Raw genomic sequence first — 16,093 nt, 5'->3', positions numbered from 1 at the left:
GGTGGATGTGTTATGGTATTTCAATATGGTGTTTATGTTTCCCTGATGAGAAATGAGCTTGAGCACCTTTTCATATGGTTTTTAGCCATGTAGATATTCTCTTTTATAAAGTACCTGTTCATACATACTGCCAATTTGCCTACCAGGTTGTCAGTCTTTTTCTCATTGGTTTATAGGTCTTTGTATATTCTGAATATAAACCTTTTTTCAGTTATGTGTATTGCAGATATCTTCCACTTTATGGCTTGTGTTTTCATTCTGTTTAATAGTGTCTTTGTCTAACATAACTTCTTAATTTTAATATCATTCAACTTATCTTTTCCTTCATGGTCAGTGTTATGTGTCTGTTTAAGGAATCATTCTCTGCTGGGTGTGATGGCTAATGCCTGTAATCCCAGCACTGTGGGAGGCTGAGGCAGGAGAATTGCTTGAGCCCAGGAGTTCGAGACCAATCTGAGAAACATAGTGAGACCCTGCCTCTAGTAATTTAAAAAAAAAAAGAAAGAAAGAAATCATTCCATACCCCAAGGCCAAGAAGATATTCCCCTATGTTATCTTTTTCTTTTGTCATTTTTCTTTTTTTTTTTTTTGAGACAAAGCATCACTTTGTTGCCCAGGCTGGAGTGCAGTGGCACGATCTCGGCTCACTGCAACCTCCGCCTCCCAGGTTCAAGTGATTCTCATGCCTCAGCTTCCCAAGTAGCTGAGATTACAGGTGCCCACCACCATGCCCAGGTAATTTTTTTTGTATTTTTAGTAGAGACACGGTTTCACCATGTTGGCCAAGCTGGTTTTGAACTCCTGACCTCAAGTGATCTGCCCACCTCGGCCTCCCAAAGTGCTGGGATTACAGGCGTGAGCCACCATGCCCGGCCTATGTTACCTTGCAAAGCTTAATTTTTTTTACCTTTCTTATTTGTAACTAAATTCATCTGGAATTGGTTTTTGCGTATGAAGCAAGGTAGCGGCCAATTTGCTTTTTTTTTTTTTTTTGTCTTGTATGGCACTCCAACCCTCCCAGACTCAGCTTTCTCCCACAGCTTTATGGTGCTACTTTTGTCTTTTAGTTCTCTACATACCTACTATTGTCATAAATCAGGTATTGATATATGTGTGAGCCTGTTTCCGTACTTTTCATTTTGCTTTATTGGTCTATTTGTTTATGTTCACTCCAACACTGCACTGTCTTAGTTATTGTAGCTTTAATGTAAGTCTAGATGTCCAGCAGGGTAAGTTTCTCCCACTTGGTGGCTGTTCTTTGAAATTGGTTATTCTTGGCTTGACCCTTTGCATTTCTACATATACCTTTAGAATCAGGTAGTCAATATCCACTATCCACTTTATGTCATCATAAAGTCCTTAAAAGTGCCAGGTGCAGTGGCTCACACCTGTAATCCCAACACTCTGGGAGGCCAAGTCAGATGGATCACTTGAGGTCAGGAGTTTGAGACCAGCCTGGCCAACATGGTGAAATCCCATCTCTGCTAAAAATAAAAAAATAAAAATTAGCCAGGTGTGGTGGCATGTGCCTGTAATTCCAGCTACTTGGGAGGCTGAGGCAGGAGAATCACTTGAACCCAGGAGGCAGAGGTTGCAGTGATCGTGCCACTGCACTCCAGCCTGGGTGACAGAGTGAGACTCTGTCTCATAAATAAATAAATAAATAAATAAATAAATAAATAAATAAATCCTTAAAAGTGGAAGAGAGAAAAAGAGACAGAGGATGACGTGACTTTGGAGAAAGGGTCAGAGAGATGCAACGTTGCTGAAGATGAAGAAAGGAGGCCATGAGTCTCTGAAAGTGGAGGTATCTAGAAGCTGGAAAAGGAAAGGAAATGCATTCTACCCTAGGGCTTCCAGAAAGGAACGCAGCCCTGCTGACACTCTGATTTTAACTCAGTGAGATCCGTGTCAGACTTCTGCCCACCCAAAAAAAAAATCTAGGCCGGGCACAGTGGCTCACACCTGTAATCCCAGCACTTTGGGAGGCCAAGGTGGTGGATCACCTGAGATCAGGAGTTCAAGACGAGCCTGGCCAACATTGTGAAACCCCGTCTCTACTAAAAATACAAAAATTAGATAGGTATGGTGGCACAAGCCTATAATCCCAGCTACTTAGGAGGCTGAGGTAGGAGAATTGCTTGAAGCTGGGAGGCAGGGGTTGCAGTGAGCCAAGATCGCACCACTGCATTCCAGCCTAGAAGACAGAGCAAGATTCCATTTCAAAACAACAACAACAACAACAAAATCGGCTCAGATTTTAATCAGGAATGAATCGAATCTATAAATCAATTTGAAAGACAATTGACCTTTCATAAAATTGAGCTTTCTAATCTGTGGTCTTGATGTAGCCTATAATTTTCTTTTTTTGTTTTTTAGATGGAGTCTCGCTCTGTCGCCCAGGCTGGAGTGCAGTGGTGCAATCTCGGCTCACTGCAACCTCCGCCTCCTGGGTTCAAGAGATTCTCCTGTCTCAGCCTCCAGAGTAGCTGGGATTACAGGCACCCACCACCATGCTAAGCTAATTTTTGTATTTTTAGTAGAGACAGGGGTTTCACCATGTTGGCCAGGCTGGTCTCGAACTCCTGACCTCAGGTGATCTGCCCACCTCGGCCTCCCAAAGTGCTGGGATTACAGGCGTGAGCCACCGGGCCCAGCCAGGCTATCATTTTCTTAAGAATTCATCAAGTTAATTTCTTTGATAATGTTTTATAGTTTTCTATGTTACGGTCCTGCACATCTTTCACTAGGATTCATTTTGAGGAGTCAACCTTCTTAATGCTATTGCAAGTAACATTAAAATTTTAAATTCTATTTATAATTTTTGAGTAGTTATATAATAGATATAGAACTGATCTTGTGTCTAATGACTGCTAAATTTACTTTTAAACTTTAAGTTTATTATTATTATTATTTTGAGATAAAGTCTTGCTCTGTCACTCAGGCTGGAGTGCAGTGGCATGATCATAGCTCACTGCAGCCTTGAACTCCTGGGCTTCAAGTGATCCACCCACCTCAGTTTCCTGAGTAGCTAGTACTACAGGCATGCGCTACCACGCATGGCTACTTTTTACATTTTTTTAGAAATGGGTCTTGCTGTATTGTTTAGGCTGGTCTTGAACTCCTGGCCTCAAGTGGTTCTACTGCCTTGGCCTCCCAAAGTGCTGGGATTATAGGTGTGAGCCACCACACTCAGCCTATTTTCGCTTTTTTTTTTTTTTGAGACGGAGTCTCTGTCGCCCAGGCTGGAGTGCAGTGGCGCGATCTCGACTCACTGCAAGCTCCGCCTCCCGGGTTCACGTCATTCTCCTGCCTCAGCCTCCTGAGTAGCTGGGACCACAGGCACCCACCACCACGCCCGGCTAATTTTTTTGTATTTTTAGTAGAGACGGGGTTTCATTCACCGTGTTAGCCAGGATGGTCTCAATCTCCTGACCTCGTGATCCGCCCACCTCGGCCTCCCAAAGTGCTAGGATACCTATTTTCACTTTTTTTTTTTTTTTTTTTTGAGACGGAGTCTCGCTCTGTCGCCCAGGCTGGAGTGCAGTGGCGCAATCTCAGCTCACTGCAAGCTCTGCCTCCCGGGTTCACGCCATTCTCCTGCCTCAGCCTCTCCGAGTAGCTGGGACTACAGGCACCCGCCACCATGCCCGGCTAATTTTTTTGTATTTTTAGTAGAGACGGGTTTTCACCATGGTCTCGACCTCCTGACCTCGTGATCCGCCCGCCTCGGCCTCCCAAAGTGCTGGGATTACAAGCGTGAGCCACCGCGCCCGGCCTATTTTCACTTTTTATAGTTTATTTGTAGATTCTTGTATCTTCCACATATATAATCATGTCATTTGTGAATACTGACAGCTTGACTTTGGATGAGACACATTTTACATAGGAAGATGTGGAGAAATTAGAACCCTCATACATTACTAATGAAAATGCAAAATAGTGTGGCTGCATTGGAGAACAATTGCCAGTTCCTCAAAGTAGTAAAGATGGAGTTAACAGCCGGGCGCGGTGGCTCACGCCTGTAATCCTAGCACTTTGGGAGGCCGAGGCAGGTGGATCATGAGGTCAGGAGATCGACACCATCCTGGCTAACACAGTGAAACCCTGTCTCTACTAAAACTACAAAAAATTAGCTGGGTGTGGTGATGGGTGCCTGTAGTCCCAGCTATTCGGGAGGCTGAGGCAGGAGAATGACGTGAACCCCAAGGTGGAGGTTGCAGTGAGCCGAGATCACACCACTGCACTCCAGCCTGGGCGACAGTGCAAGACTCCGTCTCAAAAAAAAAAAGAAAAAAAAAGATGATAACAGATAACCCAGCCAAGGCTGCAGTGAGTCTTGATTGTGCCACTGCACTCCAACGTAGGCAACAGAGTGAGACCCTGTTTCAAACAAAACAAAACAAACAAATGAAAAAAACACACAACCCAGCAATTCCACTTCTCGGGATATACCCAAGAGAATTGAAAGCATATATCCACACAAAAACTTGTAGATGAATGTTTATAGCAGCCTTATTCATAATAACTAAAACAAAGAAACAATCCAAATGTCCATCAACTGGTGAAGGGATAAATAAAATGTGATATATCCATACAATGGACTATTATTCATTAATAAAAAGAATTTTTTAAAGAAAGAATGAAATACTGATACATGCCAAAACATAGATGAATATTAAATACATTCAGCTAAGTGAAAGAAGCCAGTCACAAAAGACCACGTATTATACAAATCCATTTATGTGAAATGTCCAGAATAGACAAATCCATAGGGACAGAAAATACATCAGTGCTTACGTAGGACCGGGGTTGTGTGTAGTGGCAATCAGGAGTGACTGTTAATGATACATGTTTCTTTTTGGGGTTATGAAAATGTTCTCAAATTAGATGTGATGGTCACATAACTGAATATTCTAAAAACTAAAGAATTGTACATTTTAAATGGGTAAATTTTATTTTATTTATTATTATTATTTTTTGAGGCAGGGTCTTATTCTGCCACCCAGGCTGGAGTGCAGTGGCACAATCACAACTCACTACAGCCTCCACCTCTTGGGTTCAATCCATCCTCCCACCTCAGCCACCTGAGCAGCTGGGACTACAGGCGCGCATCACCACACCCAGCTAATTTTTGTATTTTTTGTAGAGATGGGGCGTCACCATGTTGCCTAGGCTGGTCTTGAACTCCTGGGCTCAAGCAATCCGCCTGCCTTGGCCTCCCAAAGTGTTGAGATTACAGGCATTGGCCACCTTGCCCAGCTAAATGGGTAAATTTTATAGTCTATAATTTATATCTCAATAAAGCTATTTAAAGTTTTGGGGGTTTTTGTTTTTTATTGTTGTTGTTGTTGTTTTAAACGGAGTTTTGCTCTTTTTGCCCAGGCTGGAGTGCAATGGCACAATCTCGGGTCACTGCAACCTCTGCCTCCCAGGTTCAACAGATTCTCCTGCCTCAGCCTCCCAAGCAGCTGGGATTACAGGCATGTGCCACCACACCTGGCTAATTTTTTTTTTATTATTTAGTAGAGACAGAGTTTCACCATGTTGGTCAGGCTGGTCTCGAGCTCCTGACCTCAGGTGATCCACCCTCCTCAGGCTCCCAAAGTGCTGGGATTACAGGCATGAGCCACCGCACCCGGCTAAACTTTTTTTCTTTTTTCCCCCCCGAGACGGAGTCTCCCATTGTCGCCCAGGCTGGAGTGCAGTGGCGCGATCTTGGCTCACTGCAAGCTTCGCCTCCCAGATTAACGCCATTCTCATGCCTCAGCCTCCCGAGTAGCTGGGACTACAGGCGCCTGCCACCACTACAGGCGCCCGCCACCATGCCCAGCTAATTTTTTGTATTTTTAGTAGAGACGGGGTTTCACTGTGTTAGCCAGGATGGTCTCAATCTCCTGACCTCGTGATCTGCCCAACTCCACCTCCCAAAGTGCTGGGATTACAGGCGCGAGCCACTGCGCCCGGCCTAGGCTAAACTTTTTAAATATAGGACTTTGAAAGCTTCAAAAAATAGGTAAACATACACTGTTTGGGGGTATAATCTCTAAATTTTTGGAGATTTTAATTTTTTCTTTATACTTTTCTGGGCACTCCAAGAACATGTATTTTTGTAATTGGAAAATTCAGAAAAGAATAAATGTTACAAAGATGTAGAATTCCGGCCGGCCATGGTGGTTCACACCTGTAATCCCAGCTCTTTGGGAGGCCGAAGTGGGAGGATTGCTTGAACCCAGCAGTTTGAGACTAGCCTGGGAAACAAAGTGAGACCCCATCTCAAAAAAAAAAAAAAAAGATGTAGAATTCCACCCCTCCCAACACCTGCCACATACCTACAAGCAGCAACAACAACAAAACCTCCTAAAAAACCAAGAACATCGTTTGAGGGAGAAGTGAGTTGGCACCTGAGTTCAAGATTGTCTACCTGGATGACTTGTCTGAATAATGAAATGGTGGTAAACTGCAGCTAAACAAGCCAAGGGCAGCTGGTAAGAGGACACTGTTAAGGCACTTGCTTGGGAATTTCACAGAATTGTGATGAACAAAATATTATATGAGAAAGATAATTTTTGTATCCTTGGTCAGAATAATTGAAACAGGCTAGTTAAAAAGTTATTAGTATGGTTTTGAAGTGGTTAATATCTTGGTCAGGATATTGAGTGAGAAACGGAGTGAAGAGGTGACTCCTAAAATGTTTCAATGACAAAATCCTCAGGGAACAGTGATGACTTAGATGGAATTAGAGATTATACCAAGACCATACATGTTGAAAGACTAGAAGTTCTCTTAACGTGAAAGAAGTTGACGAAGGACCATTTTGACAGAAAAGCAATGAATGTGAGGATATGCAAACGCTATTGCCATTATTTAGAATCAGGATTCCAGAGTTTGAATCCTAATTCCCCTATGTGCTTTCTTTCTTTTTTTTTTTTTTTTGAGACAGTCTCACTCTGTCACCCAGGCCAGAGTGCAGTGGCATTGATCTCAGCTCACTGCAAACTCCACCTCCTGGGTTCAAGCGATTCTAGTGCCTCAGCCTCCTGAGTAGCTGGAATTACAGGCGTGTGCCACCACACCGAGCTAACTTTTGTATTTTTAGTAGAGAGAGGATTTCACCATGTTGGCCAGGCTGGTCTCGAACTCCTGGCCTCAAGTGATCCACCCGCCTCGGCGTCCCAAAGTGCTGGGATTACAGGTGTGAGCCACCGTGCCACACCCCATATTTGCTTTTTGATCTTTGTCAAAATACCCAACCTTTTTGAGCTTCGATTTCCTTTATTTTTAAAATGGTAATATCAATTTCTACTTCACAGGGCTGTTTTAAATAAATCAGAAAGCACATAAAAGAGCTTAACAGGCTGGGCGCGGTGGCTCACACCTGTAATCCCACCACTTTGGGGGGCCGAGGCAGGTGGATCACTTGAGGTCAGGAGTTTGAGACCAGCCTGGCCAACATGGTGAAACCCCGTCTGTACAAAAAAAAAAAAAAATATATATATATATATATATATACATACACACAAAAATTAGCTGAGTATGGTGGTGGGCGCCTGTAGTCCCAGCTACTCAGGAGGCTGAGACAGGAGAATCGCTTGTACCTGGGAGGCGGAGGTTGCAGCAAGCTGAGATTGTGCAACTGCACTCCAGCCTGGGTGATGGAGCGAGATTCCATCTCAGAAAAAAAAAAAGAGAAAAAAAAGAAAAGAAAAGAAAAAGCGCTTAACGTAATGCCTGGCACATGCTCTGAAAAATGTTTCATATATACGGTAATATTACCATTAAGGGAACTGGTGTGAAGGGGACATAGGACATCCTGACACATCATTTGAAACTGCATGTAAATCTATAATTGTTTCTAAGTAAAAAGTTAGAAAATGTATTAGCTATCTAGTCTGGGAATTGTATTGTGTCATTGTGCTAATATTTTTCCCACCAAAGGAAGGAACCAAGGACCAGAGACACAAGCAATTTGTTACAAAGAGTTACAGAGAAGTGAAATGAGAATGGAAGTAATTTCTTCCGAATCATATTACCATAGACCAGCCTTAGTGTGAAGGGAGCTTAGAGTCAGGGCAGTTAACCACTGAACTTATCTGGGTTTGAATATGTGGTTTGCTATGGTTTATTTCGTGGTTCAACTTGACTCATCCATTCAGATTCAGAATAATAAGCATTTAAACATTTAAAATAATAAGCTTCTAAAATGATAAGCATTTCCTCCACACGTACTCTGTGCCAGGCATTGTGGAAGCCTCTCTCCCATATTGCTTTGAATGGGATTGCAACTAAAGCTTTCTGAGTTCTAAGAGAAAGGCACAAAGGAAATTTACTACTGCCACTCTAATCCATTTAGTGCTCCCTGTTTAAACATCTTTGTTTTCTCTTAATGAAATTAAAATGTGTGGAACAAATTGTGTAGGATGTAGTACCTCATCAGCGGGGAATTCTTTTGCCTCTACTAACCCGGAGCACTGGGAAAAGCACGGGAGTAGGGAACATAGTGGATAAGAAAAAGAGGGTTTATTTTCCTTTATACTCAGTTTATAGTAGTGATTCCAGCAGGATGCACTATTTTGTTCAGAAAAAGCTGATGCTAAGAAACTTGGAGCTGTGGCTGATGACCTTGGGACAGAGCTGAAATTCTGTTGCATTCTCGGGGCAGTGTTCAGCTCCTGTAAATGGAGAAAGAACAGCCTGAATCAGGGTAACTCTGGATAGAGCTCAGTTCTGTAGGTATTTTTCCTCTCTTTTCTTTCTTTTCTTTCTTTCCCTCCCTCCCTCCCTTCCTTCCTTCCTCTCTTCTTTCTTAAGCACAGTGTGAGAAAATGTCTCTTTAGCTGATGTGAATAAAGAGATCAAATATCTTTGAAAAACTATGAAAGCTCTAGGAAAGGCTAAGGCTTCACATTCAGAATGTCACCTTGACAGGGAGCTTTAAAGGGAGATAGAAGAAGCATAGAGAGGAGGACAAGTAAAATTTCACAAATATTTACTTTTATACATTTTTTTTTTTTTTGAGACAGTCTCGCTCTGTCACCCAGGCTGGAGTGCAGTGGCACGATCTTGGCTCACTGCAAGCTCTGCCTCCTGGGTTCACGCCATTCTCCTGGCTCAGCCTCTTGAGTAACTGGGACTACAGGTGCCTGCCACCATGCCCAGCTAATTTTTTTGTATTTTTAGTAGAGACGGGGTTTCACCGTGTTAGCCAGGATAGTCTCGATCTCCTGACCTTGTGATCTGCCCGCCTCAGCCCCCCAAAGTGCTGGGATTACAGGCATGAGCCACTGCGTCTGGCCTTACCTTTATATAATTTATAGAAATGTATAGGAGGCTTTAGGTAAGAGACTGGCAATTAGTTTTTTTAAATTGTTCCCTTTTTTTTTTTTTTTTTTTTGAGACAGAGTCTCACTCTGTGTCCCAGACTGGAGTGCAGTGGCGTGATCTCGGCTCACTGCAACCTCTGCCTCCCGGGTTCAAGTGATTCTCCTGCCTCAGCCTCCCTAGTAGCTGGGATTACAGGCATGTGCCACCATGCCCAGCTAATTTTTTGTATTGTTAGTAGAGATGGGGTTTTGTCATGTTAGCCAGGCTGGTCTCGAACTCCCAACCCCAGGTGATCTGCCCACCTCAGCCACCCAAAGTGCTGGGATTACAGGCGTGAGCCACCACACATGGCTTAAAAATTGTTCTTCTTATTTGAAAATGAGTCTATGAGGGACATTTTGTCAACCTGGCTTCAAAAAAAGAGATGAATGAAATGAATGGTAAAAATTTGTTTAATGTGCTCGTTTCAGGAGCACATGCACTAAAATTAGACTGATATAGAGAAGATTAGCACAGCCCCTGCGCAAAGATGACTGGCAAATTTCATTTTTAAAAAGCAAATAAATATTTGTTTAAAGATCATTTTTAATCACGTAAGTATTTCTCCATTTTTCAGATTGTTTCTCTTTTCATCATTTAAAACAATAAATAATATGGCTGTCTTTAAATACTTTCAGTTTCAGGAATGATAATTCTGAAGAGAAAAGTGAATGGTTCAATCACCGATACAAAAATTAACAAACATGATAGTGGCAAGCAACATCAGGTGGGTTTTGTTTATTAGCAATGTTTTCCCCATGATTTTTTTTATGTTTGTTTGTGGTTGAAAACCCAGATACATTAATTTCCAAGGCTCATTGGCTGCTAAGAAAAATTGTCCCTGTGGCCAGGCGCAGTGGCTCATGCCTATAACCCCAGCACTTTGGGAGGCCGAGGCGGGCAGATCACCTGAGCTCAGGAGTTTGAGACCAGCCTGGGCAACATGGCAAAACCCTGTCTCTACAAAAAAATACCAAAATTAGCTGGCTGTGGTGGCGTGCACCTGTCTGGGAGGTGGAGGTTGCAGTGAGCTGAGACTGCACCACTGCACTCCAGCCTGGGTGACAGAGCAAGAGCCTGTCTCAAAAACAAACAAAAAACCCTTTCATTATCATTTGGAAGAGGACTTATTCTTAAAAATGCAGGCCTTAGTACTTACATAGTTGGATGATGCTTTTAGAAAAATGACTTGGGACACTCCCCCTATATTTTACACATTTCAATGGCAGAGCAGGATAACAATTCAGACTTCCTGTGTGTCTGACCACAGACAACGCACAGCTCTGCCATCCACAAGCTGCACTGTAAGTGAAGCTGGGTTAAAGGTATGTAGAATAATGATTGCTACTATTTGTTTAAATATTGTTTCTTAGAAGAAGGGGACAGAGTGCAGTTTGTAAATACTGGTTGAAAAACTCCTTTCTTTTAGAAAGGAGAGTGAGAGAAAGTGAAATGTAAAAAACACATACTGGTGCTGAACCATGAATGATACCATCACTGAAATATCTAAAAACCATACTGCTTAAAGGCACCTGTTGCAATGTGTAATTCAGCTAAGATGATAATCACATGCATAGCTCTTGAATACAGAAAAATGATATAGACCCTCCTCCTTTGCTGCCCTTCCCACAGAATACTGAGATAAAACTTACTGAGGCCTAGCTAACAAAGGCAGAATTAGTTGTTCCATATCCTAGGCTAGCATTTGGTACATAGTCCCTATTTTATCATGATTACTGAGAACCGTTAAGTCTAACTCGACTGTGTAGATCAAGACAGTTTTGTCTTAGTGCATCCAGTGGCTGAAGCACAGTTGGCACTCTGTAGATTTTGTGTTGTTGCAGTGAGACCACCAGTTAGAATAAAGAGCTGATTTGGGCTGGGTTTGGTGGCTCACACCTGTAATGCTGGCGCTTTAGGAGACCAAGGCCAGAGGATTGCTTGAGGCCAAGAGTTCAAGACCCGCCTGGGCAACATAGTAGAACCACGTCCGTACAAAAATCTTAAAAATAAATTAGCCACGTGGAGTGGCCTGTGCCTGTAGTTCCAGTTACTTGGGAGGCTGAGATGGGAGGATCTCTCGAAGCCAGGAGTTCGAGGTTACAGTGAGTCATGATTGTGCCACTGCACTCCAGCCTGGGCTACGTAAGGCAAGACTCTGGCTCTAAAAAAAATTTGCTTTTTAATGAAAAAGAAGAGCTTATTTGGCTCTTTCTTCCCCCATTTACCCAGAATTGCTAAAGTGGTAGATACTGACAAGGTATCTCAGCAGGGCAGAATTCTCATGGTTTGAGTCAGTTGGGACCAATTGCTGTTGATGTGAATTTCTAACTCCTTTGTCATTCTGAATGTGTCAGCTAAATTCACATAAGGGCATTCACCAAGGGAGGAAGAGAAACGGCCTTTAGTTTTAATTATTTTATAGTTGAGAAAATTAGAGACATACTCAGGGGTTACGGGGTCTGTTCTGATTTTTATTACTCCTAGAAATTTCATACAGATTATAATCTATCTTGTTAGTAATATCTGACGGAATTTTTTGGAATAGCTATGTGTAGAATCCATTTTATTACACAGATTTAGGAATCTCAGAGGATCTGATTCCTTAGTCTCTTAAATCATCAATGGCATTAAATGCCAATACATTGTCCTTGGTCAAGACTACAACGTAGAAAGGAACAAGCTAATTAAGTATTTAGAATTCCCTCTCCTAAGAGACCACATCGCCAAAGTGGCACCATGACACAACTTGGTGTTTTGTTGGTCACTTTAGGAGACCACCATTTTGGAGGCCTTGGGTGGAGCTGGAGATAGAGCCATGGAGGTAGAACCGTGTCGGAAACCCTGGGTTTAGCCCCATTTTGTACTTGGGCGTTTGAGCTAATCGCTTAAGTCACGTAAAACAACAAGACTAATAAAGTCTGGGATAAAGACTTTAACACCTCAAATGCTGCCAAAAGTATTTAAAAGACAGAGCGAATCATAGGCACCCTTCACCAAGCACCTCCTAGACATCAAGAACCGTGCTAGGTTCCCTACATTCTTCATTTAATGCCAATAACCCCACGAGGCAGGTATCACCTTCATTCTACAAATGGGCCCCACTCCTACCAATTAATTGGCTGAATCAGGATCTGACCCCGGGCCTGCCAACGCTCCCGCTGGTGGATTGCCCGCCTTGTCAGCTCGAGTTGGCAGGACGTGGGAGTAAAAACCCGGCGCCCCAGCGTTCACCGTGCTGCACGAGGAAGCTGGCTAGGCAGGCATGACTTTGTCAGTCAACCACCCCGCAGCCGGGCCCTGGGCTTTGTTAGCAGCCACTTGGCGAGGGCCCCGGGCGGGTGGGGAGGCGGCGCTTCCTCCAAGAGGAGGTGGGACCCCGGCCCCGCCGACCTCGGAGCCGCCCCTGGCCCCGGATCGCCGACGACGTACGTGCAGGCCTGGGGATGGGGCGCGGGCTGGGAGCGGCGCGCCCGCCGAGATGGCTGCGGCTGGCAGGGCGGTGGGCGAGGCCGGTGACCCAATAAAGCGGCCGGGCCGCGGGAGGCCCCGCCCGGTCGGGTTCCGGCACTCGCCGCAGGGTCCCGGCCTGCGGCAGGTTGCGCGCCCCCGTCTGCAGCGCTCGGCGTGAGGGCAGCTCGGGAGGAGGGTGTGAGCGCGCGTCGCCAGGCCGGGGCCCGGCAAGGAGCGGGAAAGGCGGGAGGGAGCCGGAGGGCAGGGGGCGGGGCCGCCGGTGCCACCCCGGGCAGGCCGGCTCGGCCCCCCCCCCCCCGGCCCTCTTCTCCCCCCCTCCCCCTCCACCGGCCGGCTTCCCTGCGGCCGCGGAGGAGGGGGCGACCACAAGATGGCGGGTACGTGGCCCCCCTGTTCTCCGGGCGGCGGCGGCGGCTCCTCGCGCTCACCCGCCCTCCGCCGCCGCTTTGAGTGGCTGCCGGGCCGGGGCCGGCGTGGGGTACCGGCGCGGGGAGGCGCCGCCGGGGCGGGAGGGCGGGCGGGAGGGGCGTCGCGCCGGGCCCCGGGGCGCTGACGGGGCCTTTCTTCTCTCCCCTCGGCGCAGACCTCTCGCTGCTCCAGGAGGACCTGCAGGAGGACGCAGACGGATGTGAGTGGCCCGGCCTCGCGGTGGCCTGGTAGTCCGCGGGGAGCGGCCGGGGAGGGCGGGCGGCGGCGCGGCCTGGACCGGGCCCTGGCTGGCTGAGGGGACGGTGGGCGAGGGCGGCCTCAGGCGGGCTGGGGTGGTGACTTGGGGGGCAAATCTCGCGTCCGTGAGGAAACGGCGTGCCCAGGTTCCGCTGGGGGAGGGAGACGCCCGGAGTAACGCCCAAGTTCGCTTTCCGCCCTTTGCTCTCTTCTCCCCGCGCCCCCGAATCGCCTGCGGGCTCAGCAGTGGCGCGGCTTTTTTGGAAGGAGAAGCCAGTGGGGCAGGATTTGAAGTGGGGTTTGGGTGTGTTTCTGCCCCGGTGTCCCCTTCCCCCGTCACTCTAGGAAGGAAGAGGCTCGCGCGGAAGGTGTGTTTCCTTAGAGTCGCTCTTCCAGGAGCGCCCAGAGGGGCAGCCTGGGCCCCGGCTAGCCGTCTGGGCTCCCCGACCCGGTTTTGGATTGTTTGAGGATGACATACCTGTCATTTTACTTTGGCTGGTAGCAGTTTTTAGATTGCTCCCGATTTGATTAGTGGATTACGGGAAGGTTAGAAGGTGTGGCCTCCTCAGGAATTACTAGGTTTGGAGAGCATATTTCTTTAATGCAGATATTCAGAAATCACCCTAGCCCTCCTTCAATGTTAACAGTGCAGCTTTCCTTTGAGGTACTGAAGTTCTTAAAGAGTTGACGCTTTTATTTTTAAAAAGACAAAGTTTTTGACATTTCCTGATGGCGACGGAATTGATATTTAGAAAGGAATTTTTCGTCTTATATGGACTTTTCTAAGCCTCAGAAAATAATTTGGGTCACGATAGAAAAGACAAAAGAGTTAAGCAGGTTTGTATTGAAAGAAGTGACAAATTGCAGTTAACTTAAAATAGTTTCTATTCATGCTAATCTTCCAAAATAGTGACCCATCAAAAAATCAATAGGTTTTGAGATGCATTTTAAAAATGAAGAGTGTGCAAAATATATAAGCGAAGATCATGGGATACATAAGGGACCAAGAAATTGTTCTGAGTTGAGATGATAACCATAGTAGAATTGTGGTCTGTTTAGTGGAAAGCCTACTGGATGCTGAGATTGACTGTCTTAATACCTGTATAAGTAATTTCAGAGATGGCTGCAGTTTGAAATTACTCTTTTAAATGCTCTGTAGTTAATCCTTAGCATTGTCTAATGTGGTTCCCTTACTCAGAGTAAACTTAATTTTTAGATTCCTGGTTGTTTTGAGTAAAGTAAGGGGGATTTACTATTTAGATGGATTATCTGAAACGAGTCATTTATCTTTATAGTAAGTGAACCACATCCAAACTTTTGCTAAGTCTGTGTTTTTAGTGGGGTGGCTCAAAACAGCTCTCTTAAAGGGAGCAGTACTTATGTAGTGAAGGGCAGCTTTAACATTTTATTTAATGTTTACCTTAAGCCGCTTATCTGCCTAATAGTAAGTTTGAGATATTATTTAAGGCAGCTGTTGATTTCAGATCTCTTGCCAGGTTAGGATTGGAGAAGTGGCCCTGATTATGTTACCTCGAGGAGGGCTTTTTATGTTCGACTTCGTAAATAGAAGATTCATTTATTCAGCAAGTATTTATGACTGGAGCAAAAACTTCTCACTCCTGAAGGATGAAATGCAGTGTCAGTTTCTTCCCTAGCCCCCAAGAAGCAAAGTGTAGAGGGGAAGGCATACCTGTGAAAAATTCAACCATGAGTTTCAAGACTCTGCCCGGTACTGGGGATGGAGCTCTGAGAAGGATGGGCACAACCCATGCCCTCTAGTGGTTTACAAGCAGTTTTGAATCTATGTATACAGTACAGTATTACAGTTACCACTGGAGCCAGGCTGCTCTGTTCTTCTTAGCAGTGTCTTTTTGGGCAGACTTGGGCAACTCACTTAACCTCCCTGTGCCTCAGTTTTGTCGTTTGTAAGTAGGCATAAGAAATATTACCTACTTCATAGAGTTGTTCAGGGCTGTACATGAGTTAGTGCCTCTGAAGCACTTGGAACAATTCCTGGTAAACAGCGATGATTATGATTATGTTTGCTGTTATGAGAAAAGAGCAAGGGAAGCTTAAAAGAAGAGCAGAGAAGGAAACACTGATGTTGAACCTTACAGAATGAAGGTACTTAGAGATGCTGCCAATGCTTGCAACTAAATTTTTTTGTTTTTTTTGAGGTGGAGTTTCACTCTTGTTGCCCAGGCTGGAGTGCAATGGCGCGATCTCGGCTCACCGCAACCTCTGCCTCCCGGGTTCAAGTGATTGTCCTGCCTCAGCCTCCGGAGTAACTGGGATTACAGGCATGTGCCACCACGCCTGGCTAATTTTGTACTTTTAGTAGAGACGGGGTTTCTCCGTGTTGATCAGGCTGGTCTCGAACTCCCGACCTCAGATGATCCATCTGCCTTGGCCTCCCAAAGTGCTGGGATTACAGGCGTGAGCCACTGCGCCCAGCCGCAGCTAACTTTTTAAAGATTCTGTTTCCTGTGCATTTTAATTTAGGATAAAACAGACATTGAAGGCACAATAGTTATTCGCATTTTCATAATTTGGTTGAAGGCTTTGTGGGAGTAATTGCTAATTTTTCTCA

General features: G+C 45.3%; 1 protein-coding gene and 1 pseudogene across 3 annotated transcripts in view; both read left to right on the top strand.

Annotated features, from left to right (window-relative positions):
* Nucleotides 1-9,781: 9,781 nt before the first annotated feature.
* LOC116470003 (U6 spliceosomal RNA) lies at nucleotides 9,782-9,894 on the top strand (annotated as a pseudogene).
* A 3,283-nt stretch (nucleotides 9,895-13,177) lies between these two features.
* Nucleotides 13,178-16,093, top strand: part of PPP4R1 (protein phosphatase 4 regulatory subunit 1) — a 71,353-nt gene continuing 68,437 nt past the window's right edge. For 2 of the 3 annotated variants that reach the window (XM_058438659.1, XM_032152816.2), the window contains exons 1-2: nucleotides 13,185-13,214; nucleotides 13,421-13,465. In XM_058438659.1, the coding sequence (XP_058294642.1) occupies nucleotides 13,208-13,214; nucleotides 13,421-13,465 (52 nt within the window). In that variant the 5' untranslated portion in view covers nucleotides 13,185-13,207. Of the gene's footprint in view, nucleotides 13,215-13,420; nucleotides 13,466-16,093 lie in introns of all 3 variants that reach the window. The other variant, XM_032152817.2, reaches the window with a different exon arrangement.

The sequence above is a fragment of the Hylobates moloch genome, unplaced genomic scaffold, assembly GCF_009828535.3.
Source record: "Hylobates moloch isolate HMO894 unplaced genomic scaffold, HMol_V3 SCAFFOLD_5, whole genome shotgun sequence".
Taxonomy (NCBI): domain Eukaryota; kingdom Metazoa; phylum Chordata; class Mammalia; order Primates; family Hylobatidae; genus Hylobates; species Hylobates moloch.
Note: the sequence above shows the minus strand (reverse complement) of the source record. Positions and strands in the feature narration are given on the sequence as shown.